Source organism: Phytophthora infestans, genomic scaffold, assembly GCF_000142945.1.
Source record: "Phytophthora infestans T30-4 supercont1.11 genomic scaffold, whole genome shotgun sequence".
Classification (NCBI taxonomy): Eukaryota; Oomycota; class Peronosporomycetes; order Peronosporales; family Peronosporaceae; genus Phytophthora; species Phytophthora infestans.
Genome location: NW_003303748.1, coordinates 3630204 through 3657997, shown reverse-complemented (window position 1 = coordinate 3657997; position 27794 = coordinate 3630204). Strand labels below are relative to the sequence as shown.

Below are 27794 nucleotides of genomic sequence, written 5' to 3'. Positions count from 1 at the left end.
TTCCAGCTCGGATTTTCTGGTAACGGAGGGGTTAAAAAAAATTAATTACTTTTTTAAGAGCTTCATACGAGTCTGAAAGCTGGACAACAGAGGAATACATCTTACCGTCGTAGAGCTGAATGTGTGTCGAGAGCTGCGTCTTTGTCAGTTGGGTTGGTAAGATCTCTTTCGACAGCTAGAAGCATCAGGCTCGATAGCCATTGGTCGCCGATGATAGATCAAAGTCGCATTTTATTCTCTTCATGGCTGAAAAGGAGGGCTTGGTACTTGCGGTGGGAACAGGAAGTACGCAGACTAAGCAGATAAACCGGTATAATACTGGCTTAGTACACAGCTCTTCCGTAATCTTCAAGTTCTGCAATGTTTTGTCGGTCTTGGTTAGCTCGTAGAAGCGCGTAGCTTCCTCTCTCAAGTCTTCTAATTATGCTTTGCCATCGCCGTGATAAAACGTTGTAGCCAATAGAACGACATTTTCGACATTACAGTTCGAAAACTTTCGCCTTGGGGACAGAGAACCACTTAATTTCAATAAACTCAAAGCTTCGTCATTGAAGCAAGATTCCAATTCAGAGAAAATATCTTTAATGACAGCCACAAAACACCGTTCTGGTAGTGATATTCTTGCGTAGGGAAATTGGAGCCGCGGCAGGTATCTGCACCTGAAATACCTGGTCGTCCACGACCCCGACTTCTAATTCCTCTCCTTTCCCACAATAATGTGCTTTTTGGGATAATAGGAAGATCTTTCACTTGAAACTTCTTTCAAAAACTAACTGCCGAATTCCACACAGCCTCAGTACGGTCGGGCTCTGTACTCGTATTGTTCTTGTCACGCACATTTTACAGCTCTTTACGCAATAATTTAACCATGTTAACAGCCGATACGATATCAACGTTGTCTCTCTGCAAATACTAAGACAGGCTGTTCGTTTTATTCAATATTGCGATCAGTACTTTAACATGAAAATGACATTAACCCTTTCGCGGTCAAGGGGGCAAAATGCCCTCTCTGACAAATTTATCATTACGGGGTGTGAAAACGGCGTGCCAAACAGGGCATTCTGCCCCATTTCGTATATTTTGACCAATCATATTCACATTAGTGGCATTTAACTTGGCCAAAAAATTATAAATCAAGCGACGTTAAATATTTTTGTAAAATTTTCACATTCCTACAAAAGTAACGAGCAGCGTGGGGCGCACAAGTTTTGGCGCGAACGAGCATTGGTGCCAGTGCTTAGGGCGCACAGATGGGCTGTGCTGTGCGATGTTCGAGGGCTAACATGGTATCCTATACTGACATGGAGATCTGTTATGTTTTAGTAGTACGGGAGCGTCTTGGCGTCCTTAGGACGCACAGGTGAGCTGGTATGTGCGATGTGCCGGGCCCATATGCTATCATGTACTGCCATGGGGATCTGTGTTATGATTTATTAGTGCGAGGGCGTCTTGGTGTCCTGAGGACGCGCAGGTGAGTTGTTCTGTGCGACGTGCCGAGCCCTAATAGTACTAATGCAGTGCTCTGTGTTGTGGCGTGGTTGTTTAGTAGTGCAAGAGCGTCTTGGTGTCCTTAGGACGCACAGGTGAGTTGCTTTGTGCGACGTGCCGGGATCTAATAGTACTAATGCAGTGCTCTGTGTTGTGGCGTGGTTGTTTAGTAGTGCGAGAGCGTCTTGGTGTCCTTAGGACGCGCATGTGAGTTGTTTTGTGCGACGTGCCGGTATCTAATAGTACTAATGCAGTGCTCTGTGTTGTGGCGTGGTTTTTTGCACTTCGATAGATGAAGAGTGTGAGAACAAATGCAATACTCTCACCATTAGCACCAAGTGCCATACAAGCACCGTATCCTCGAGCGCCAAGCCAGTTTTTCCGTCAGCCCTTCTGTGCGATCACTTGTATGTAAGGGTGTTGGCGCTTAATTGTGCTTAGGTACGACATTTATATTGAGCACTAATTCTTGCAAGCAGTAATTGTATCCGAGGTGCCTTCGTGCTTCTAAGTGGTACGCATTTTGCTAATTTAGCTACTATACGGTTAAAATCTAGCGCTATGACGAAGTCGACCTGGATGAAATGCTACTTGCAGCCAAATTGCGTGACAGCTCGTTCAGTATTGATGCGGAAACACTTGTCGGCAACGCTTTGGTGAGAATTTTGTTACGATCTCGTGTTGATGCATGCTAAAATGCTCGTTTTGCTAGATTTTCATGCAAAGCCTGCCACGGTGCGGATAGGATGGACGAGACTGCTACCTTAAAAGAATTCGAGCGCGACTACATCAACTGTTGGCCATTTAAAATGAATCGTTATAAGTACATTGTATTAGGTTGACATACAGATCGACTATTATTCGGTCTTCAACTGAGAGAGGTAGGAGTTGGGATTGGCAATTATTATTCAGGATAGTTCGTCACTGGATAGTGCTGATATATTTCTTACGATACCAATATTTGAGCAGACCGACTGGAATGTGAAGAAGGGCGACAACGCTACGCGCTTTAGCTACGTATGGCTGTACAAGCGGAAGAAGTTTTTCCGTACTAAAAGCGTCCTAAACGTCCTAACTTGTCCTAATACCTACTGTCATAAATTACGGTATTGGCACAAAACTTCGGCATGGGTTATAGGATCGTTAGAACAGTTAGGACAGTTAGGACAGTTAGGACAAATACGAAAGTTGTAAGGCTACACTACCCATGCCAACGAGAGATATCTTATGGCTTACAGAATGCAGAATGCTACTCAAACGCCATGTATTCCCCGGGGCCTTCAGCGTCCACAGACCGCGCATGAGCAGGAGCGCTCTGTCGACCATGCTTGATGTCGTCCAGTAGTTTTATGTAGGAATGTGCCTCTGCCTTTGCAGCTTCAATGAAGACGAGAATACTTGGATGTGGCGCACCAATGCGAGCAGCAAAATCGCGATTGTACTTCTCCAGCGGGTTATTAGTCCGATTTATCATGCTCACATTGTTGCGCCGCATCTGGCTCACGTTCCACAGCGACGTGTCGAACCTCTTTGTCCACGTTCGCACAAAATACTTCCAGAAAGCGTTCCATTTAGTCTTTGCTGCGGTCACATCGATGATGCTTCGAACATACCGTAGTCCCTGCCAAAAAAATTAATTTTATTTTAGTAATATTTTCCGTAAGTAAAATACAAAAATTACGTACCTTGTCCAGCACTTCTTCGGCAGGAATGACAGTAAGCACGTCCAATTTCCCGACTTCATGGCGTCTGCGATCTGTTCCTTGGGAATCTTCAGTTCTATCATCTTCCTACGTAGAGCCTGCTTCCAGTGGAAGAGGCAGCCAACAATGTTGGCTGCAGGGAACTGCTCAATCACAGCGTTAATGAGCGCAAGCTCAAAGTCACAGGTAACATCACGAGGCTCCAGCTGGCGGTCGGACGCCATGATGAGCTGCTCTAGTACTCGCCAATACGTTTCTTGGCTTTTCGAATTGACGAGTACGTAGAGTAGTGGCACGTATATGTCGACACTAGGATCGTAGACCATAGCAATCAGGCACTGCGAGAAACCTTTTGGCACCACCGAAAAGGTACCATCAATAAAAAGGGTCAGCTGAGGGTACGTAGAATTCGCAGTAAGTCCGGATGCCCAAAGCAGAGCATACGCTGTATGCCGGCGGTGGTGGGGCGAGCCATGCTGAATTGTAGGAACGGGCGCGGGTCTGAGTCGCTAATGCTTCGCACCGGTGCAGCCTCAATTGCACGGAAAATGTCGCCACCGGTGGCACCTTGGCGTACGGTTTTGATGATCGTAACACCACTCGGACGCGCAATACCGTAGATAGTTGACGGGTGATGCTTGGTACGGAAACTATCAAAGACGCGCTGCCACAGAACACCAGGTGCAACAGCGAAGTCTTTAATGGCGCGATCTTGCAGCTCCAAAGACATGTCGTGGCGTACGTCTGCGACTTCTTCTAAAATTTCTTGGTCGCAGCGGTGAATATTTTTTTCGATGATAGTGCCCCCCTTCTTGACTACAAGACGTGCTGGACACCCAGTCCGGAACTTCACGCAGCTGAAATAGGTTGTTCCTGTCTCCGGGACGGTGCGCTTCTTGCAGAAGCGGTAGTTCTTGTGCTCCATGGACAAAGCTGTCAAGTGACAATAAAAATTAAAACAGCTATGTGTTTCTGCATGATTGGTTCCCGTTAACTTTTTAAAAACCTCAATCCCAAGTTCGACTCAAAATAGGTTTTAGGATATGTCCTAAATTTCCGACAAAAATACCGTTTTTTAATTTTGGACAGTATTAGGATTGCAATGTTTTCCCGGATTTAGAACCTTTTTAGGATACATTTTGCAATCTATTCCAGTAATTTACGACGTATTTTAGGATTTTGTAGGACAGTTAGGACAGGATTAGTACAGAAAATTCGACACCTTATTACAAGCATGTGTTCAAACGCGTTTTGAATGCCATGAGCACGAGCGTAGCTATAGGTTCTGCAAATCCAGCGAGGCTTTTGGTATCCAGAAGGGCGAGCACGCGGGACCTTCTTGATTTTAGGCTTTTGTGACCGATCCAAATACCGACTGAAGTAGACGTACAGTAGCTTGAAAGTCTAACACGGGGTAACTTGCCGTCCGAGACTTCTCGTAGTTAGTGGAGTGTGAACGAGCCATTGTCACTTTAAAAAAACATGGAGGAAAACGAGATAGGTCGTTGCCGTAAGCGCGCTTTAGTGTTCGAAGTCGAGTTTCTAGCGTCTTCGGGCTCTTGGAGACTCGCAAACGCCGTTGCATCTTTCGCGCAAGATCGGCCTACACGACGCGTCGGTTTTGCTGCGCATATTTGAAGGCGTACTGCATTAAGAGCTTATCGGCTTCGTTGGAGAAATCGGTGATCATGACTGCGTTTGGTAAGACCAAAGGGATAATGTGCCAATACATTATGCAAGTGTAAAATATCTATAGTTTAATCAAATTAATTACACTGGTCAACTGAAACAATCATTTGGATGCATCATACAACAGACACATGCAGTTTTGCTTACTTTATTTGAGTTATTTACACGTTTATTGCCACTGTGCAGATGAAGGGAGCTACTGCTGACAGCGTTAGCATGTACGTTATTTCAGAGTGAGCTTAGAGTGAGCTTCGCATCTGGGTGCTAGCTTTGTTAGCTAATCCACACGCTACGCTGGGTATCAAAGGAGAAGTCATCATGACAGGGATTCTACGCGTATATGACGCCACCGACGACTCTAAGACTATAGCGCTTATCGGTACGGAAGTGGTTTAAGCAGATCGTGGAAATGATTCAAGTGTCGATGCATATAACTGTGAAAGAGATCTTCGGCAGTTAAGTTCTCAGTAACTCGACAGATCTATAGTACTCGGTATCTATCTTTATGTACGTCTGGCAACTCGCGTTTGATTGGCAAGAGATTGACTGAGTGTAGTAGAATATTCAACTACTATCTTTGACATTTTGTGAAATCATCACAGTCACGAACACTGGAGAGACCGGATACAGAAATACAAATCAACATATAACTTAGGCAGCGTGTTCAACCCGCTAAAGAATAACTTGTCTGACTACCGATCGATTGTCATTACCGTAGATCTCACCCACCTGATTTATACTTGCTTTTAGCTTGAATAGCTGAGACGTCTTGCGTAGCTTCCCCTTACTCGAAAACAAATTTTTGTGTGCGTAGTACTGATGGTATTTTTCCCAACACGTCCACGTGGCTTGGGGACACATGTATGGAGCGGGTAGTGAATCAAAATATGCCTTGCAAAGGCACACACACACCATGGATGACGCAGTAGTCCGTGACTTCAGTGGGATATCTTTCTTCCCATCTGCACACAATACACTGGCGACGCTTGCGGTTTTTTCCATCGTAAAACTGTTTTGATGCAGCTGCAGAGCACGTCTTCTTTGGGCTCTCGAATGAAGTGCTAACAGTGTAAGCGGGACTAATTGGAGCCGGTACCTGTGATTCTAACGTAGCCATGTTGCGGCTTGAGTATAAAATCTTACCTTCGCTCGGTGCGTTGGACCACTTCCCGGAAATCAATTCAGAAGACAATTCCAGCATGAAAGAACGGTGAGGGTCCCGGGTATTTACTGGGGTATACACCATTCGGCGGGTAAGGTACGCGTTACATCGAGCAACATCAACTAAAGCCATAGCGAGCTTCTTGTGCCATTTTTTAAACGAGTGGCCGTCGGCAATAGAGAAGCGTGCACCGAGCTGGTCTAGCCGGTCAGCACCCTGCATGTGGGTGTTATAGTTCTTCACACAATCCGGTGCCTCGAATTGTTGATGCTCGTTGGACACGCGACGTTGGACAGTGTTTGACTCGGACGCATCCGCATTTGAGACTATGCTAACAATACTTTCGTCGCACCACGAAGCCCCAAGCATATTGTGGTCAATGGAAACCCCTTGGCGGTACTCCCCTCTTGTACAATCACCCTTTTCCAGCATAACGTGCTTAGGAAAATGCTTGCTTGAGCCCCGTACTGTACCACGACCAAATAGCCCTTTGAGCTTTAAAGCTTGCAGGAGCTGTGCTGACGTGTAATAATTGTCAGTATGTACAATCCATTTAGAATCGTAGATTGGTCGAACAACTTCAAGAACGTTCTGGCGGATTGCAGCTCCATGTGAAAGCTCTTCGCGGAGAGCTTCAGTCGGGGACATTTACCACGCCTTGCAAACGATCTTCGAGAATCCTTTCGTAGTGTAGTCTGAAATTCACAGCGACCCATGACGTTGCGCAGCACATCATGTACAACTTGAAGTGGTACTTTCCACCGGGTTTACGTGGGTTGTAAACGATAAGGTGGCGTCCGAATCGACTTCTACAGACAACGCTCGCTTCATCCAAAGCAACATTACGACCAAGCTCAAAATACTTCCCGCCAGTAACTTTCATAACATTCAGCAATGTGCGAATGCGGGCAGCAGGGCCTCGCATTGTGTCCTCCACTGAGACACCACTTCGAAACAAAAACGATTGCCGAAGAAGCTTAAACCGCTTGAGCGGCATCACATGCTCCAAGTCAATACTAGTACCTCCAAATATGTCTTCTTCTGCCTGGCGACCCCAGTAATTCGCATTTTCCCCCTTAACTGTAACTTCCATATAGAACAGTATTCCCAAAAAGGTCATCAATTCTTGTAACTTGAACGGTTCGCCGATGAAAATCTGGTTGGCGCTTGCGTATGCATTGGTCTCGAAAGCAACTTGTTTCCAGAAGTAAAGAGGGAGATACGCAAAAAAGCTCGCTGAAGCCGAATGATTAAAAATGTATCGGTACTCATCCTTAAGCTTGGTTTCGGTCGCTCCATCGTCGCATGTAAAGAGATCACCAGGTTGTGCCATGTGCGCTTTTGGGTCAAATCGCATGGTTTTGATCGCCTCCACCTCCGCCAAGCTTGTTGGTATCACTTGGCTGGGGCTGTAGTGAACCGAAGCTTCTTGTAGCCCCTCAAGGCTGTCTGTAATTGCAAGCCGGTTGTCATCAGTGGCCTCACAGAGATCTTGCCAGTGCAGTGAAGTTGTAGTCGCCATCAGAAGGTTGTAATTAGCATGACCTTTCTGTACTAGGCCGAGCGAGATATCCTCCGAATTAGATTGAAATTGAGAATCAATCCACCGTACTTGAAAGAGAAGTGGTGTCGCTTTTTTTTACGTCCGAGCTGCTCCTTCTGGGTTCTTTCCTGGCTTCGTTTTAGGTTTCACAGTGCAACATACCCGTCCGACTATATAAGCCGCGCCAACTTTCTTGTAAACCTTGTCTTTCATCCAACTTTCCTTAGACGGAGAGAACGCAACCAACGTGTTCACATAAAGTGAGGGGACACACGCAACTGATGATCTTCCGGCTGGTCTGTGCGATGGTAGAGGAGATAATGGTGGCATGTGACTTTCCGAGCGAGAAATTCCTGAGGTAAAAGTGTTAAAATAAACTGCTGTGAGGTGGCAGAGCCGATTGTAGCTAAGCAACCGCCACTTACCTTGTATTGTCGAAGTATTGCCGGTTGTGTTGGAGACATACTCGGAAGCACCCCCAGTGGCACTTCTTGATATTGGACTTGTATTAATCGCGTCCATGGTGTGCTCCGACTGGTTGCCGGTAGATGTAATCCTCCCCCCGAGAGTTGGCAGTAGATGATTCCCATAAATAACTTGTAAAACAAATTCTTGTCATAACGACAGCATGAAACTCGATGCAAAATTCTTCTGATGCATGTACTTACCTGAGTGACGATCCTCGATGTCCTCGTTTGCCATAGCGGCTACACTATTCATTGTAGCATCATCCGTGCTGTCAGCACCCACGTTTAGCTGGCTGTATTGCGTTGCGTCCGTTTGCGTCCGATAAGTGCGTGCACTATGGATACCACAAGTAAGGTGCTCATTCTCGCTATTGGCATTTCCCATCACAGTACGCCTTTCTTCTGTGTCTACAACCTCTTTGGCGGCGTCCAATCCCTCGTTATCCATCGTATATCCATTACGAGTGCTTTCTTCAGCTAAAATTCCTCCGAATACCACATTTTCAGGATTTGTGGCTGACGTTTGGCTTTGCCGTTCATTGTACGAATGATGGCATGCGTGGGTGATACCTAGCGTTTAATTAGGCATAAGCATTATGGTCAAAAATTTATAGGACATAGCAACTTACGGGTGGCGGGCGATAAAGCAATTTCACGTAGATAAAAAGCCAGCAGTGCTTCCTCTCCTACGAAGAAATCTTTCCCCCCCTTGCCCTTTAAATCCGATCCTGGGCGAATGTAGCGATAGAACGAGTCCAGCGCATTTCGTGGGGGTCGCTTTGAGGTCCATCTTTCCTCGCCAAGCTCTTTCCAAACGACTTTGAAGAACATTGAATTATCGAATCGAGTGGTACCCTCTGCTTCACAGGCCGCTGACCTCGCCTAGGTCTCGTGCGCTTGCTTGAGTCTACAGGTGCGCTATCTAAGCTTCGCTTGCGCCGGCCCGCCATGCTTGAATAAGTCGTTCGGAGTGACGGCCAAAGGATATATGAGGGAATGGCTCAGAATATTTCGCTACATCGTGAACTAGTTTAAGAATACGGAGGTTGTAGTAGCTTTTCCTTAAAGTGATTACCAAAACGTATCATAGCAATTTGAGTAGTGTATAAAATTTGATACAAGTATCATTTTTTGTAGTGTATGTGTAAGCAACCATAGTTGGCTCAAGTCATTTACACGCTTTGCTCTCATGGGTCGATTTGGTACCAAGCGTTGCAAGTAATGATAGCTAGCAATGCCAAAGGCTGCCGGTGCGTTAATGGGTTTGCTAGCCTGATAGCACAAAAGCCGAAGTCAGAACGAAGCTCATAAATGCTTAAGTGCACCTTGATCAAACGATCGACTGTGCATATTGATGAAGCCGATATTTTTAACGAATGTATCTTGTATAACAGGTAATTAAAGTATCGATGATGAGTTAGATGCTCTGGGGAGTGAGTTGCTGGCAGACAAGCACGACGACTTGAATGCTGCTGAATCGGGCGATATCGGAGATCAGTACGGAGCAATTGAGTCGGGATATGAAGCCGAGAAGGATGATGTTGACCTGGTAGAATACGAGCCTGACCGAAGTGTGGAGGAATACTGTGCTTCGAAGGTTCTTATGGATGATGTAGATGAGACCGAAGCAGAAATTGCGGAGGAAGTGTTATTTGGTGAGAAGGTTTTGGAGCGTTTTAAAGGACCAGATGAAGTTCTAGCCGGGAACCTGAAGGACTCAGTCTTACGGTGCATGTCTGCAACAGGCTGGGAAGATGTCGTGGAACCAGACCTTCACGAGAATATGATGGAGCCGTACGAGCCCGTCAGCAATTCGACCAGCTATCCAGGCTTGCGGCAAGGATACTCCGGGCCTTCAGCAGAGGCCCCGCGCCACAGTGACTCTCCTATTGCGCTATTTTTCTACTTTTTGCCGGTGGTTTTGTGGCAACACATTGCCGGATGCTCGAATGACTACCACCGAGAGATGCTGCCATTGCGGATTGACGCAGCCTACTCATGATATCGGAAGAAACAACGCCGCCGTCCTGATTTGCCCCGCACGACCCGTCGGGGCTTTCGGAATGAGCTGGAAACTATGAAGCCTATCATGTCGCATTAACTTTGCCGATTCATTGGTCTGCTGTTTGCCAAAACGGTAGCTCCAAACCGTGAGTAGCTGACCAACCACTGGAAAACTACTGATATTGGTGCAGGCTCGCGAGGGTGTTTTTGGCTCAGTGTTACCGCGAGACCGTTTCATGGAGATATCGAGAAACATGTACTTCAATTCGAATCAAGACCCTCGAGCACAAACAGATCGCGCGTGGAAGATAAGGAAGGTGGTGGAGGTGCTTCAAAGGACATTCGCACGTGGGTTTGTTGCGCCACCGTACTTGTCGTTTGATGAAGCTGTGCTACCAAGTCGTTCATCTTTCAACAAGATGCGCGTGTACATGAAGGGTAAGCCCCACAAGTGGGGCACAAAGCTCTTCATGATTTGTTGTGCTGCTACCGCGTATTGGATTCGGTACGCCGTTTTTTGTTTGGCCCTCAATACCGTATAACATGAATTATGCAGTTTACTAACAATTTTTTGTTCTCGTGGTGATGCATATATGCAGCTTTGAGGTCTACTGCGGTAAGATATTACATGCCAGTGATGCCCATAAGCCAGATATGAAGTCGGGACCCGCTGCCGTAGTGCGAAATTTACTGGAGGTGTTTGGACAAGATGCACGGAAACAAGGAATGATGCTAGTTGTTATTGACCGTTTCTACACCTCGGTCGCATTGGTTATTCAGCTCCTTCTTATGGGATTCTACTGCGTGGGCACCATTATGACGAATCGCCTGGGCTACTGCAAAGAAGTCATTGAAAAGATGAAAAGTCGACCACCGACAGTCCCGCGTGGTTCCTTTAAGATTGCAAGCTCAAAACTCGTGCCAAATATGAAAGCTATTAGCTGGTGGGACTCCGGACCAGTCCATTTCCTATGTACTGGAGGAAGCACTGCGATTTACAGAGTGGGGCGCCAGGATGGACCTGAGAAGGTGGAGGTCCCGTGTCCAAGAGTTGTGAAAGACTACCATGCCTACATGGGAGGCGTCGATGTACATGATCAGTTGCGATTGCAACGGTACTCCCTATAACGCGCACTTCGCTTCAAGAAAAATACTACAAGTCACTGGTGTTGAATATGATCGATTTAGCTATTGTCAATGGCTACATCATCCACAAGGCGTACCACAAAAACAAAACCACACAGCCTTTATCGCATGCCAAGTACATGATCAAGCTTCATCTTCAGCTCACGCAGTTCCACGCCACTGACATGTACGAAGGCAACACCTTCGGGGCTCAGGTTCCTTCTGCTGAACCTAGCTACGAATACATTCCTGTCGGCCCCAATCAACGGTCAAAGTATGCAGCGCCACAGGTGAACGAGTGGCGCGATGAAGGCAACCAAGCAAAGCGCCGTCAGAGAGCATGCAAGGTCTGCTCTACGCTTCGTCACGACACCAAGCGAGCATCTACGACTACATACTTTTGTGGGGACTGCAACAACGTGGGTCCAAGCTTCCTCTGCATGCGTGCTCGGCGAAATGTCCGGGGGGGGGGGGGCCATGACTTGCTGGGATATTTGGCACAAGGAATGGCACACAAGTTCCTGTGGAAGACGCGAAGCCAATCCGAGTCCGTCGTAAAGCTGGACTGCCTGGTACGCCGTCGACACCCGGGACTCCGGCTGCACGCAAGAGCCACCGCACAAACCCGTAGCTGCTATCATGCATTTTAAGCTGTCTTTAACATGCATATATTCAGCAAGTTATTGATTAGGCTCACCTTTGATGGATCACATGTAAGCAGGTATCTGAAGCGCTCATTGAACTTGATTGCTTCCGTCTGGTTTGGCACACGCACATCCGAAATTGCATCCTGCTCGCCCTATTTACACGCGAAAGTGTGCGTGTCAAGTGATTGCTAATGAACCAAAGAGCCTCAAGCTTGAGGCTCTTTGGTTCATTTGAATTTTGTATTGTGCATAGAACGCATTCGATCGCAACAAAAGCTTTGCGTTGCCTGTAGATGTGACACACCAACTTTCTATATGAGCTTTTGTATGGGAAGTATTGTTTTCTAAATTTTGGAAAATGAGGACTGCGGGCAGATTCGGTACTGTTCAGCGGGTTCGGCTAGCTGTCCTGTTCTTTTCCACACTATGTAGCATTATTCGACTGGCAGTGCTACGTTTCGAGTAATTATGCACCTTGTATGCTACATTAGCATGGCTTTGCCCTGACCCGCCCATGTTGCCTTCCCCTAAACTTTTTTAAATACAAACGCCAAGCTTAATAATGTAGCCTATGCAGTTTAGATGTTCCAGCGAGCTCCCGGTCTGGAGGGGTTAAAACCGTTTTTATTATATTAGTATTAGTAATATTATTTTTCAAGTTTTAAAATAACTATTTCGGAGTACTGAATTACTACCTAGCTAAAATGCGATCCAGTCGTGTCGCCAGGGCCTAAAAAAATCAACAGCGCCTATGACGATATAGTACGTGTGTGCACATCGGCGCATTCTACTATTGCTAACTAATGTGCACACACGCAGCGTCCTTAGCGTGAGGTGGTGCTCCAGCGTTTAAAAAGGAGGCAAAATGAAAATTAAACGGTGCTTTTAAGTACGATGTGTAGACCACATACAGTGTGTACATTACACAATGTCAATTTTGGCGAATCCACGCCGCCTTCGCTGCGCTCAGCAGCCAATAGAGCGCCCGCATTAGCGTGATTTTTATTAATCCTAGCCGCGGACGGACTGACAGACAACACACTCCACTGGAGGTGGCCACTAGCCGTTCGCCGCCGCTACGCGGCGGAGTGGCATGGTTTGTTGGAGATGAGGTGGCCGCAAAATTAGTGCTCTTGGTTTCGTGTGCTTTGTGAGCGTCGTTCACCCCAGTAGGTCATGGCTTCGTCAGCTTAACCACTTACCATTCCGTAGTCTCATGTGGACCAGTATAATATCGTTGTTTGGTACGCTTCCGTTACACCGTACTACAGATTGGATGTCATGTTCTTCAATGACCGGCGCTCTTCCGTGATCGTCCTGGCTTCGAGGTTCCCTGCTCACCCGTGACACACGCTGCTTAGTGGCTACGCGCTCTCTCTTTTGGGACCATGCTCTTTAGTACGGCCTCATTTGTGGCTGCTAACTATTTCCTGTTCTCAAATGTTTTCGTGGGTTGCACCGGCTTCGTGGTACGTCGTATTTCGTGGCCGTTGGCCTCCCATCGCCGGTAAGCTAGCCGAGGGGTGCTATTCCGTGGTTTGGTGCCTCCACGCAGTCGTGTTGTTCCGTCGCTCGTGTATCGTGCTCTCCTGGTGAGGTATAATCGATCGCGTTATCGCGCTATCATGCAATCGCGAACTGGTTCTGCTGTCCTATGATATTGTGCTCGCGTAGTGTATCTGCGCTGTCCGTTTTATCGTGTTCTACAATGGTATCGTGCTCCGCGCTGTGCAATCGTGGTATCTCGAATCGTTCCCCTGTGACTTCGTGGCTGGCCCGCCGTCCGTGCAATCCCGTTCTAATGAACGACTGTCCTCCGCGGCTCGGGTTAATCAGGATCTACACTCGTATCGCTCTCCGCGGCTCGGTGATTTCCGTCTATAGCTCCGCGGCTGCGTTCTCATATGGCTAAGTGACGCCTTCCATGTTATCTTGCTAGCTTAAGGTGTCGCGGCTGGTCTGTCGTCCGTGTGATTGTAAGCTACCGTAGTATCGTGCTCTAAAGCTCGATGATTTCCCGTTTTTGGTCTCCCGCGGCTTCATGCCTGGTCCGTCGACCGTGCTCCGTGCTTTTCTGCGGTGCTAAGGATGTGTTTCTGTCATACACTCTTACCGCTACGTGCTTCGAACGTGCGTACTCTTCCGTAGCCACCCTTTTTAGCATGCTGGGTGTCTGTATATTTAGTTCCCTTATGTGGTCCGTACGCTCCCGTCGTATTCTTGTCCCTCTGTCCTTTTCATAGCTGTGTGCTCTTCCGGATTTAACGCTACGCATAAAACTTCGTAGTTTGCATCGGCTAAGACTTCCATCGTCGTCCGTGGCCTTCCGTGCTTTGTGTTGCTCTTCTATCCCATCGTCTATATAGTGTGGGTCGGTGTTCCTTCGTGTTTCGTGTTCTTGCTGAGTAACGTGCCTCCACGCTAAATTAATCACAAACGCTGTTCCGATTTTGTTTGATTTACGCAGCATATATTGTTGAAAAGCTCGCACAATATCTGAAGGTCGCACACTACGCGCGCAAATACAAAGGAAGATGACACTTTTTCTCGGAGGCAGTGTGGGGTGCAGGGGTGTAAGCCACAATAGTCATATTTTTAAGTTTACACATTATTAATAGTAGCAGTAAAATTGTGATTTATTATCTAGCGCTAATATAATAATTATATGGACTACTACTACAAATAACGGCAAGCAAAAATATGAAATGTCTTTAGAATACTACTACGCAAAACAGCATTGTAAGTTTAATTATTATAAAAGTACTACGAAGCCTAAAACATCATTCTAAAATCAATAAGTACTAACGTTTCGATTGAGGCCGAAATATAAGTCACCAAAGCCTACAAAAAAATTCAACAGCTCCTACGATGATATAGAACGTGAGTGCTCATCGGCGCCTTCTACTAATGCTAACTAACGCACACACAGGCAGCGCTCTTTGCGTGGCCTCGCGAAGCGCAGCTGCAAATGAGAGCAAAATGAAATATGAGCGGTGCATTTAAGTACGATGTGTAGTCCACATACAGTGTGTACAAAACACAATGATGGTTTTAGCCAATGGGGGCCGCCTTCGCTGCGCTCGACAGCTTTTTAGCGAATCGACACCGCCTTCGCTGCGCTCGGCAGCCAATAGAGCGCCCGCATTAGCGAGACTTTTATTAACACTAGCCGCGGACGGACTAACGGACAGCACACTCTACTAGATGGGGTAGACTAGCGCTATTGTGCCCGCAGAGCGGACGCTAGGGCATAGTTGGTTGGTGTAGAGAGGGTCGACCACCTTCGCTGCGCTGCGGTGGGCTTAGATTTCTTACTAAAACCAAAACTATTTAACTTATATGCTAACGATGTTCTACTGATTTTGCTTAAAAACACTGTACTCAATATTTTGGGTGTCCACATGTTCAGTCTCAGTATCCTGAAGTCACTTTTGTCAGCATCACGTATAGAAATGTATGCGTGACTATAACAGCCAGTTATGAATAGATCCCTTGTGCTAGATCTAGATCGAATGAATATTGCTGGCATCACGCTGAGGTGCGCTTCGTTGCAAAGTCACTCTCGGTTATTCAAAAGGGTGGCCGTTATCCTTTGTGCGCCAAGCCTCAACATCAATCGAGATTCCAGATAAGTTTAGCGATAGTAAACACGCCTACCAACGCGTATTGGGACCCCACGCCACAGTATAAATTGGATGACAGGTACTATTTTGTCTAGCAGATAGGTTTACGTTATCATATTGCTGCTTGCGACGGCCAGCTAGAGCAAGTTTTGATCACCTCCGCATGCATACTATGGCTTATAACCGTTAGTATCTGCCGATGGTCACCCAAATGACCAATTCCTCCCTCCATTTGGCTCGCTGAATTCTTCCTCATTTAAGATAGTACTGAAGGGCGTTTACTCAATGTTCACTGACTCGTTTTAACTAATCGGATTGACATTAATAATAAATTCCGTTTTCATGATAGGATGAACGCCATGGACTTACTTTCTGACTAAATTGGATAGCTACTGACTGATAGCGAGGCGTAGATCCTGTCCTAGTGGTATTTACTGGATCCGACATGTATGACGCTCTTTCAAAGCCTCATGGGCGGTAGGCAGAAGATGCAACCGTAGTGACGTTTAGACTTGAATCGAATAGTAGTCCATGTACATTAAATGAAGTACTTTCGCTTCCTACTTATCAGCTCGACGTGTTATTTGATGTGTCCATGCAAACTTATTTCGTAAGCTCGCCGGAGCCACGCTCTCGCGGTAGCCAAAGCACATGGGGTACACCTATAACCATCCCCAGCTCTGATCTCGACCAATTTGAACAGGGCGCTAAAGTACGGTACTGCGTACAGACACATCGACTTGCCACATCCACTTGTTTGATCTGCATTACCGCACAAGTGCTCGTAGACAGCAGCGTATTCGTCGCGTGTAGTGCTCACTCAACACTGTAATTTTAATTGATGAGCGCACATTAGTGACATATACGCTGTGAACATTAACAATACAGATAGCGTGGTCTTGCCTTTGTCCTAGTGGGCGAGTGTACGTGTGACCCGTATGCAGATAGGGACGGCCAGCTTGCGGCTGTCCACGGTAGATACCATGTGCTAAATATTATTCGAAACGCGCTACGCTATTTAGGTGTGTCAACACTATTGACCGCGCCATAAGCAGATTACCGTGTGTGCGGCTCCAAATCTCGCACTGTAGTCCGGTATACTAAATACAAAAATCGTTAGGAAAATGGGGGCCTAAAATAGTGTATTTACCAACTACTTGCTCTTCTGCTGCTTCTTTTGCTCAATGTACTTGGCGTTTCGGGCGGTCAGCTTGCGAAAGCGGCTGCGCCACTTTTTCTTCTTGGGGTACCAGTGAGGACCCATCGCCTTCTTGGCGTTTGACAGGCTTTCCTGGCGGCGCACTTCGGCCGAAACAGGTGGAGGGGCTTTTCCTCCCAGAACTCAACCGCTTTTGGGCTGCTCTCGCAGGCAATACAGCGCCGCACGATGTCCCGCCCGCTGATTGTACGGAATGCGTAGCCGTACTGCAGCTTCCCGCGACTGGTTGGGAAGATGTGGAGGAACCAGATATGTTTGACCACATGAACACGTCGTACGAGCCTGTGGACAACCCACGAAGCTACCCTGGGCTACGGCAAGGCTATTCGGGCCCCACAGCTGATGCACTGCGCAATGCTGACTCTCCGCTTGCGCTTTTCTTTTTCTTTCTACCAGTAGTGTTGTGGCAGCACATTGCGGTGTGCTTAAACGCGTATGGGCGTGAAATGGCACCCCTTCGTGTTGACGAACGGTACAAACGCTACTGTTGCAAGTGTTGGTTCAATCCTCAACTACCAAAGAGGTCCAAGCGAGACATCCAGACAGAGCTAGAAGGCGCCAAAACCGATACAACCTCACGATCTTTGTCGCTTTATCGGCCTTCTAATTGCACGCACGATTGCCCCCAACCGCGAAAAACTTGCAAACCATTGGAAAACTACTTATGAAGGCGGTATTCCACGTGGAGCGTTTGGATCCGTGCTGCGTCGCGATAGATTTATGGAGATTTCTCGAAACCTACATGTCAATCCAAACTCTGATCCAAGGGCGGTCACAGATAGAGCATGAAAGCTTCGCAAAGTTGTGGAAGTTCTACAAAGGACATTTGAGCGAGGGTATGTGGCTCCAGCACACTTGGCTTTTGATGAAGCGATGCTTCCTAGCCGCTCGTCGTTCAACAAGATGCGTGTCTATATGAAAGACAAACCCACAAGTGGGCATGAAGCTCTTTATGTTGTGCAGTACGGTGACCGCCTACTGCATCAGTTTTTTTGTTTTTGGTTCAAAGTTTTTCTTATGCTGAATAATGTAGACTAAAGCTGGATATTTTGCTATGTGTATGCTGCATTTATGCAGGCTCGAGGTTTACTGCGGTAAGAAACAGCACTCCAGTGATGCACACAAGACCGGTATGAAGTCAGTGCCTGCTGCAGTAGTCCACAATCTTCTCGCTGTGTTTAAACCAGATTCTCGGGTGAATGGGATGAGACTTGTTGTAGTGGATCGGTTCTATACGTCGGTGGAAATGGCAATTCAATTGCTGCTCATGGGATTCTACTGTGTTGGGACTATTATGACGAACCGGTTGGGCTATTGTAAAGGAGTCGTTAAAAAAAATTGTCTAGATCTGCTACTATTGCTCGCGGACCAATCTAAAGTTTAAGGATCAAAGTTAGTGCCAAACATGACTGCTGTTAGCTGGTGGGACGCGTGGCCGGTTCACGCCCTGTGCACTGGCGGGGGTCTAGAGATGGATCGTGTTGCTGGCCAAGAATTCGCAGAAAAAGTCGAAGTTCCTTGCCCTCGCGTCGTGAAGGTCTACCACGCCTTCATGGAGGGCGTGGATGTCCACGACCAGTTACGTTTGCAGCGGTACTCTATTAAGCGGGCCGTGCGGTTCAAAAAGTACTACAAGTCGCTGGTGTTGGGATTAATTGATTTAGCAATTGTGAAGGGCTACATAGTCCACAAAGCCTACTACAAGCAGAAGTCGTCTCGCTTATTGACGCATGTGAAGTACATGAAGAAGCTGCATTTGCAGCTGTCGCAGCTGCACGCGTCCGACATGTATGAAGGCAACACGTTTGGTACACACGAACCCTCACAAGGCGCTTCCGCTTCAGAATCTGGAGGTCTGCGAACTACTCACGCTGTCCGCCAGCTTGATGAGTGGCGCAATACGACGACGCAGCCGAAGCGCCGACAGCGCGCGTGCAAAGTCTGCTCGCTTCTCCGTGTTGCAGACAAACGCGCGACAACAACATCGGTTTTTGTCAAGAATGCAGCAGCACGGGGCCAATGATCCTGTGTATGAAGCCGCCCCGACAGATACACGGAGTAGCTATGACATGCTGGGATATCTGGCACCGAGAGTGGATGAACGGCAAGTTGGTTCCGGTCGACACTGGTAGAAATATAAGAGTCCGTCGAGCTGCAGACACGTCGACTGGAGCTCCGTCAACGCCTGGAACGCCTGTCACGCCTCTCACACCACTGGATCCGGCTAGTAGAGGAAAGCGACGTAGGACGGACAATTATATGATAAACTGCATTGTTGTGCTTGATGTAACTTAAATAAAAAACTTTGAACAGAATATATGCAGTCTAACAAATCAGGATGATTGCTTGCGCGAACGTCCCGCACAAGGTATTGCTTGCTCATCTGACACTGTGCCTAGTCCATCTGACTCTTTTGTCAGCTGATCTTTTCACTTGATTTAAGTAAACGTACCTCGAGCTGCCAGCACCGCATCATGTGATGGCGTTACTTTCTGTGGGTGACCCCCATCGGACCCAATGACACTTTGTATGGAAAGTTTTCACCTCAAAATTTCTAAAAATGAAAACTCTACCAAATACACAGACCGATGCGGATGGCTCATATCTGTATAGCGTCTGTCTATTACCGGTCCTGTAATGCTGGATTATGCAGACTGTCCAGGTCAATTCAGCTCTTAATATGCACCTTATGCACAGTTTAGTCTGGTCCATACCCATTTACGACTGACTTTACCCCGTTTCCCGCCAGTGGCCCAGCCCTTTATATAAAAACATCAAATCATGGTAAGTTGCATATGCACTTTAGAAGAAACAAAAATCGCTCCGGGTAGGAGGGGTTAATCGTTTCTGCGAGTTGCAATGACTATAATAGCTAAAGCTGTTTGTTGTAGAAATATTAACCCCCCCCAAAGCGAGCGGATTTCGTTGCGCCTATTTACCGAAACCCCATACACGTTATAAATAGTGGGCTACAATAGTAAGACCCAGCTATATTTTATCGTGTATTTAACAGAGTCGGTACAGCGCCCCACCCCTAGGGTCTTCATTTCTCGATATCGTATCAGGTATACTAACATGTCTGCACTGTACGCGATAACGCTGATATCGTGTCCTGAGTGAACAAAGACAACACAACATTTGTACAAAAACACATCTAGCGGGGAGGGACGGGTCATATATTTGTCGATATTTAGAGAAGGATTCCACATGGTGATCTGTACGAAAAACATATATTCAAATCAAATTATTCTTGAAGCCGAAACATGTGCTCTGACGACGATCTCACTAGCTGCCGTCATCGTTGGTGTGTGGCCGCGATCCCGAACAACCCTAAGAGAAAAAAACTTCCGATTTCAGCTCTAGACTGCGACTTCGAGTCGCTGGCATCAGAGCCACCGTCACTTGCAGCGCGTGCGGGCTTCCGGGCTCAAATTTTGCGCTTGCGTCCTGATTGAGGGATCATAGTCCCATTTTGCCAGTGTTTATGCCAGATATCCCAGCACGAAGTAGGTTCGCCTTTGCTGCCATGCTTCACCTTGTTGCAAAAGAATACACGTGCGGCTAACATGTGTCTTGATGTTGGTTTCAGCTTACATTCAGCGCAGAAGAATGTCGTTTCCCCTCCTCGAGACGTAACAGCGCCTTTTAGCACTGAACAAACCTTGCACGCACACTGCCTACGCTTTCTCGTCTTATCGGAGTTTCCTTTGCGCCACTCGTCGGCCTGTACAGGCATGTGCGCCGCTCGAGCTTGTCGTGCCCGCGTTGGCATCGTGTGATGCCCGCGGTGGCGAAGAAGCTGCACCCAATCTTCCGGTAGCAACTGACAGAGCTGTAGATGAAGCGTCTTCAGAAAAGTCACGTGGGAAACCCTTGGCTTCCCGGTTGCCGCCCGATGGTAATTGTGCACATTGAAAGCATTGATGATAGCCAGGTCTATCAGTCCCAGAAAGAGAGAATTGTAGCACTTCTTGTAGCGCCGAGCCAATTGCAGTGAATACCTAATAATACGTACAATACAAGTTAAAACGATGACGTAAATGTCTATGTACAGAATATGATCACTTGCCGTTGTAGACGCAACTGGTCGTGAACGTCGACACCGCCGATGAAAGTCTGATAGTCTTTAGCGATCCGTGGACACATCAACTCTGTCTGTTCTCCAGCAACTGGATTCTACGCACGATACGGTCTGGTACTGCACTTCCTCCAGCAGCAAGCAGATACACCGCTTGATTATCCCACCAACGGACGGCCTTGATCGATGGCACCTTTTGGAGGGTGGCTACGTCATACGTTCCCTTGACGATGTGTGCAGGTCGCTTCTTGGATTCCTTCTTGCCGTTCTTAGTCTTCTTTGGTAGAATTGCTTATAAGTAATCCAAGAAAATAGCAATTTCTCGTCCTGAAATGTCCTTCGTGTTCAGCAGCTTAGCCTTTATGATATCCGGAGGTGAGACATGGAAATCAGGCCTTTTCAACTTCCTATCTAGCTGCTTGGCGTGTAGACGCTCCACTCGCGCGTCCAGGTTCTCCATAAAGTAGTCGTTACTAGCACCCGTAATTCTTTCTAGTAAGTATGGCGGGACGAACTGAAAAAATGCACTAATTGGGGTCTCAGCAGCGCTCAACGCTGCAGCAGTTGGTCCATGTTCACCGCAAAGAGATTCGGATAGTCAATATTTGCCCAATCATCGCGACGCATGTCGTAGGGTTCATCCATGTATGGGTAAGGCGTCTGATTGTGTACTGGAGACCACCCGTTTTCCTTCATGTCGGCTAAAACATCAGCCTTGAGGTTGCCACGTGCAATCTCGTGAACACCACCTACTGCTTCAAGTAGAGACGCATCAAATGGAAGCTCAGGTGGGACGACATCTTCATCTTCAATGCTGGGATCAGGCTCAGCGAACTCCAGCTCCTCATCATCGTCGTACACAGAGAATCCTCCCCCCTCCTCGTCCGAAACAAGACTTGCAAAGGCATACTTGTCATCGCCGGGCGTTACAATGTTAGGATCGTCTGTTAAAAAATATGCATGATAGCTGTTATTATCATGTATGTGTATCATGTATACATAGGAATTGTATATCGTGTACATACACGTTTGACGAACAGGAAAACGCAGCGTTCGATGCCGCGTCCACGCGATCGCCGTCTGCGGACTGTTGCACATTTGTGGGGCTTTGCGGAGAGTCGTTAGAGTCAACTGACTCATCTGAAGACTCAAACAGTTCGTACCGATCGCACCTTAAAGTGGTTGGCACAACTGGAAAAATACAACGTTGAAAAGAGTTAGCTACAGCACCTTCGAATTGTATGGATGGCACAGTAAACGTACCAGGTGTGTCTGGACTTGACGAAAATAAAGCATCGATATCGGCGTCAGCTTCATGCGGCGAAGAAGCAATTAGCGGTGCACTGGACTGAGATTGCATTGGAGAGCTGGAGTGCGTCTGTGGTCGTACTGGCTCTTCACGCACTGTACTAACTGCATAATACACGATAGTGTTAGACAGGTACGGTGTAATGTACAGGCGTTGTAAAATATACCTGTTGGAGGTGTAGTAGCGCCATCAGGTGGAGTGGCTTCATCGTCTTGCATCGAGGATGCGTGTGTGGCGTCATCGGTCTGTCGTTCATCTTCTTTTTGCCTCGTAAGCTCATCTAAACACGCGTCAACGGTTAAGTTCAGGTTTTCAATACATCATTAGAATACACAACTTACCAAGGTCTAGTCGATCCAAATACGGCATCAGCTCCTTCTCCCCTAAAAAGAAGTAATTTTGCGCACGTCTGTCTTGCTTTTACCGGGCTGCAGATAGGTGTGGTCATCGGAGAGGCCTGTAGGAGGCTTGGAGGACCAGCCTTCCTGCCGTAGTTCCTTCCACCGGGCCCGAAACCCCGACATCTGACTGGAAGCGGGAGTTTTCTGAAATGAGCGCCAAAATGAGTGGGGTTGAAAATCCCTGCAGTTTCTTATATTTATTTGGCGTGAACCACATATCGCTGAGTTTCCTCAAAACTTTTATTTAATGAAAAATTGTGCAATCCACCACACCGCTCCAGGAAGGATGGGGATCAGGTTTGTATGACCGTATACAAAAATAAGGTGAAAAATTAGCAGATCATTCATGCACCATTTATCGTGTATGATACAGGATAAGCCCTTCCTACAAAACGTGTTTAATACAGGCCGTCGCTTTGGGGGGGGGTGATAAGAAATTATCTGAGAGTGAGGTAACTACTGAGCTGCCTAATTGTATTACATGTACAACAGAAGCTGGTCGTAAGAGCTGGCCGTAAGAACAACGCTGCTAATAAACGTTGTCACTTGATCTACAAAGATAGAAATTTTAGATTGAATAAAATGAACTCATGTGTGTTACTGCAGTAAGCCATTGTTTTCTAAGAATTGTTTAGACAGCAAAATCCGATATCACTTAACGGGCGGACGTGTCGCCGACAAATGCGTAGGTTATGTTTTTAAATGGAGCGGCAAGACAGCAACAAAACACGAGAGGTGTAAATTATAGCTGGCTAAGTAGACCCATAAAGAAACGTTAATAAACTTGGAGCCTAAATGACGTTTTACCATCCTAGAATCATCGATAAACTATTAAATAATAAACACTTCCGTCAACAACAGCAACAGCAAGGCGTCTTGGTACACATTATTCAACATGTAATTCTGAATCAGCACAAAGTGAACGCTACATGCATAAAAATATTAAGCCGTGTTCGATCTAAGCTAAAACCACCTGTAATTGTTACTGAAGAGCTGGAATGTCTCAACCAGCTTTATTCCGCTAAGAAACACAAAAAATGACATCCGGCAGGATAGCTCCAAACGACTGGTTTCAAAATTCAGCTATGGGTTGAATTTTGATTCGTTCTCCTTTGCCCCTTAAAACAGTGACAGTAGTTCTAAAACCAACGGATGGAGCAGTAGACGGAGAAACAGAGGGCGACCTGGAGGCGTGTGGATGAAAAGGCGCTGCTTTAGCACGGCCAATACTTTGCGTCGATATCTCGTTTTGGGTGTGATCAATGGCTCACACAAAGCAAATAACGCGTCGTAGGAGCTTTTATACATTCTGAAGTGATCGCGGAACAGAAATGGATTAGGACTGGTGAAGATTGAGTGGAAAAAACGTGGCTGGGGGGTCTCTGTGCTCAATAGCCGTGGTATAGGTTCCTTGAGTGCTATTTGCTTTTGAGTTGCCGCCTCCTGCATTTTAGCAAGCGCTTGGAGGAGCCACAGGTCATCGTCGTCGTCGTGGTCGCTGTCTACCCTTTTTCCCTGGTGATTGGTCTTTTTTGCTTTGTCTACCTGAGTATAATGGTTGGCGGCTTCAAATCCAGCCTTTTTCTGATGGAACACGATCACTTATTTTTGTTGGCGGCTTCAAATCCAGCCTTCTTCTGATGAAACACGATCACTTATTTTTATCTTTATTTTACTTAACAAAACGACTGTTCTACAGCTCTAGCTTATTTTCAAACAAGCTGGATTTGCCCCTGCAAACCGAACACGGCCTTACAATTTGAATATGTTTTAGCTTTCATTGAGTTTGGTATGAGAAGTGATTAATCTTAATTACACAGTACAAGCGGGTATTTAATGCAGGCCATTTCTATCCTTTGCATTGATTCGAGCTAAGTTTCAGAAACGGCCCATGAAATCGAGCACAACGTTAAACTAAATATATTGTGTAGCGGTTGTAGAAGTGCAATTTGAAGTGCAGGTGATTCTAGGTGGAAGATGAAGGTACTAACAATAATAGACTTTGTCAAGATCTCAAGAGTTGTCGTTTTTAAGCATCGTAAGTATGATGGTAGAGGCTCAGTCTTTTGTAAAAAATAATTGATAGTGTTGAGTGCGGCCAGCAACTATCTATGCTTTCTAGACCAAATATTACTAAGTTATAAAAGTTTCGGCAGCATTTGCTCGCAGCAGAGCCTGTATGACCGTCTGTGGCGACTTCCAAGCTCATATTTGCCTACCATTATCTTTTCTACCACACTAGCTAAGCATTATGCATGTAAGGGTCCACAAGCCATCGTGGTAGCCAATTTGGTTATCACAGTAGCTTGTGGACGCCTTCCGGCAGTCGTCCTCCATGGCCTAAAGAGCTCAGCGGCGAGCAGTGTCAGTGCGCCTCGTACGTGCATATTGAGTTGTCTGTCATAGCTTTTAATGTGCGAGCACTGTTGTGTCGACTTATAAGAGCCATTTGTGACATATTGAATGAACATTCATGACTCTTACGAGCTGTCTAACAACAACACCAAATAATAGACCGGCAGAAGTCTTGAGTTGGCCACATACTCGCCCTGTTAATGACAGCAAGACATCCCAACTCAACACGGATTGTATGACGTTCTCAAGGTAACCTATCAAAATTCATGGAAATAGCGATCTGAAGAATATCCGACGAATTCCGTCTAAGTATCAGTTTCAGTGTATTGAAATTCATAAAACTTTTTTGCAAAGCACTGAATTGCAATTATTTGCTTTCCACGGTACGCTTTTCTATCCAAAACGTACGTGGGAACTGCCGTTCACATTTAAAGTCTGGCGTGGAGTTGATGGCACTCCATTCTGGGCAGGAGATTTGGTAGGTTGCCCAGTGCTGTCAGCCTGCCGATCTAGCTGCTGCAACGACTGGCGGCAGTTGTTTGCATACTCTTCTACCATCGTTTTACGTCGTGCAGTCAACTGCAGCTTGGTCGAGCCTAGTACAACGCCCAGGACGCTTTCCAGACACATGAGGCGGTCTCGACGCTTCGCCTGGTTCACAACCTTCTCCACAGTCTCCACCAGCGTGAACAACGCAGTGGTCAAAGCCACCAACTCGGCGTGCTCAAATCCCGACCATAACGAGTCCACCACGGTCACCATGCGACTCAGATTCACGTCGTACGCACCGAGTTCGAACTTGTCACGCAACGTGCGTACCTCACGCGAGCAGCGGTGAAGCAATGCTCGAGCCTTTTCCGCGGACTCAGTCTTCTTCTCCTTGGTATTCTCTGCAGATTTTGTCTTCTTGGGCTTCGACGAAGACGCAGCAGTACTCATAATTGCGGTCTCTCCGTCATCAGGAAGGGCAATCGCTCGCTTCTTCTTGGTCTTCGTAGCTGATACCGACTCGGCTGTTGATACAGACTCAGCAAATTGTTTTTGCATGTTCCTAAACAAAAAGAAACGCTACATTAGTGTATGTGCTACACAAAAGACCGTAAACAAAAGTCCGTACGTGAGCCAGTCTTTGAGTTCAGGACACTTGACTTGAAGCTTCTTGAGCGACTTATCCAGCCGACTCAATCGCTTGACGGTTGTACCATCTCCTCTCACCAGCTCGAGGGTATGAGTCGCTGCTTTCTGCACGTGTTTCTTCCACCACTTTTTCTTCTTCTCGTCCTCGTCCTTCAGTATTGGCATCAGTCGCTCCAGCTGTTTTATTTGACTCACTGCGGTCTCAAACTCCTTTGTTTGCAAAATCTGCCTCGCCACCGTCTTGGCCTCCTGAGATGTCGAGGTCTCCGCAGTGTCCACCTCCTCCTTGACTTCAAGGTCCTCTTTTGTCGTATCTAATTCTCCGTTCTGTAGCTTGCGACCTAAAATGAGCGTATCTATGGACGCTCCTAATTGACGATGGAGCACTTCTAACTCATCCAACAGCTCGCTCGATACAGCGGCACGTTGACTGGCGTGGAGTTTGCGTGTGGCGTCCTCCACCTGCTTAGCCTCCGCCATAGACGCCGTACACGAGCGCATTTGGCTCTTGACATGTTGCAGATCTTGCTCGAGTGCACGACAGCAGTACTTGCGGCGCGTGGCCTCATCCAGCCGCACCAGGATACGCTTAAAGCCGCTCACGCGGACTTGCTCGACGTCCATGGACAGGGTTCCCAATGGGGCTTTTGTGGGATGGGTTACCCCAGGCTTACCCACCCGTCCACCCCTTACGAGCAAAAAATGGATTATTAAATAACCCATCCACCCCGTTTACGGTAAACTTTTATGAGTAGCCGGCCGGTAAACTTTACCGGCTACTCATAAAAGAAACAATACTTGTATTGCTGTTTTCAAGCGACGTATCCAGTAGCTCAGTGATATTATAGTAGTACTACGCATACTCGGCACTCACTCGTGGACGCTGAGTCGCGCACTACGCTTACGTGGACTCTCAGCTCGCAGCTTGCGTCGTCGCCCCGCGTAGACTGGTACATCCAAATAGAATCAATAGTTTCTCGCTCAAACTCACGAACTGCTTGCCACGGAATGTTGGCTACAGGTTCCCAGGTCAGTTCATGGAATTCTTCCCACTGCACCAGATAGAATGTAGCCTCATTAATTCAGCGCTTAGCCCACACCTTCTCGAGAGCATACTCGTTCTCTGCAGTGCCACCACGTCTCGTAGCAAACAATCCTCCACCACGCCGTCTACGAACTGCCGAACCTCCTGTGTCTTCCTCATCACTAGTAGACGGGTCTACATGCTCGCTTTGCAATCGCTTCCTCCAAAACGAGCCGTCGAGGCGCCTCATTATCACATTTTCTTTAGGTGTGTTCCACCATGATGGTTAGGCTACTAGCTTTACTATTTTTTTCTCTTCTAAAGACAAAGTGAGAAAGTGCTGCCACCGATGTCGCTGCAAGAATGCTGCGGTGGCCATAAAAAGTCAAAGCCCACTTCCAGTCGTCCACCAGCCAACAGACAAGCATTGCCAGCCATGACGGACGAGCTGGAGCTACTGACGCCGCCGCCGCAGGCCGCGCCATCCTCAGGGCGCGTGGGTCTCTCCGCCGCTACGCTCGTGTACTCGTCCGACGGTCGCTACGTGTTCCAGCGTCAGGCGCACGTGGTGCGCGTGCTGCACTCGCAAAGCGGTCGCGTCCTTCACGAATGTGTTCGCGCTGACAACAAGAGCGCGGTGCGCGCGCTGGCACTGCACCCACACAACGCGCTGCAGTTGCTAGCTGCATACGAGGATGGCTACATCATTGTGTGGGATTTCGTTGAGCACAAGCCGCTCGCGGAGCTGGATGCCAAGGCGCCCGTGCTGTGGATGGGGTCCAGCCGCACGAGCGCGTCGCAGCTTCTTCTGGTCGTCCAG

At 47.3% G+C, this 27794-nt stretch overlaps 2 protein-coding genes across 2 annotated transcripts; one reads left to right on the top strand and one right to left on the bottom strand.

Moving 5' to 3' along the window:
- Positions 1-242: 242 nt before the first annotated feature.
- On the top strand, positions 243-2279 carry PITG_07772 (uncharacterized protein; the record flags this gene model as incomplete). Its single annotated transcript, XM_002904643.1, has 9 exons — positions 243-310; positions 630-649; positions 1324-1360; positions 1438-1471; positions 1550-1583; positions 1659-1695; positions 1743-1899; positions 2046-2144; positions 2201-2279. 9 exons carry the CDS (start codon positions 243-245, stop codon positions 2231-2233), a joined length of 519 nt encoding a protein of 172 aa, XP_002904689.1.
- A 22417-nt stretch (positions 2280-24696) lies between these two features.
- On the bottom strand, positions 24697-27154 carry PITG_07767 (uncharacterized protein; the record flags this gene model as incomplete). Its single annotated transcript, XM_002904642.1, has 7 exons — positions 24697-24798; positions 25222-25864; positions 25931-26100; positions 26146-26638; positions 26825-26897; positions 26942-26965; positions 27067-27154. 7 exons carry the CDS (start codon positions 27152-27154, stop codon positions 24697-24699), a joined length of 1593 nt encoding a protein of 530 aa, XP_002904688.1.
- Positions 27155-27794: the final 640 nt, after the last annotated feature.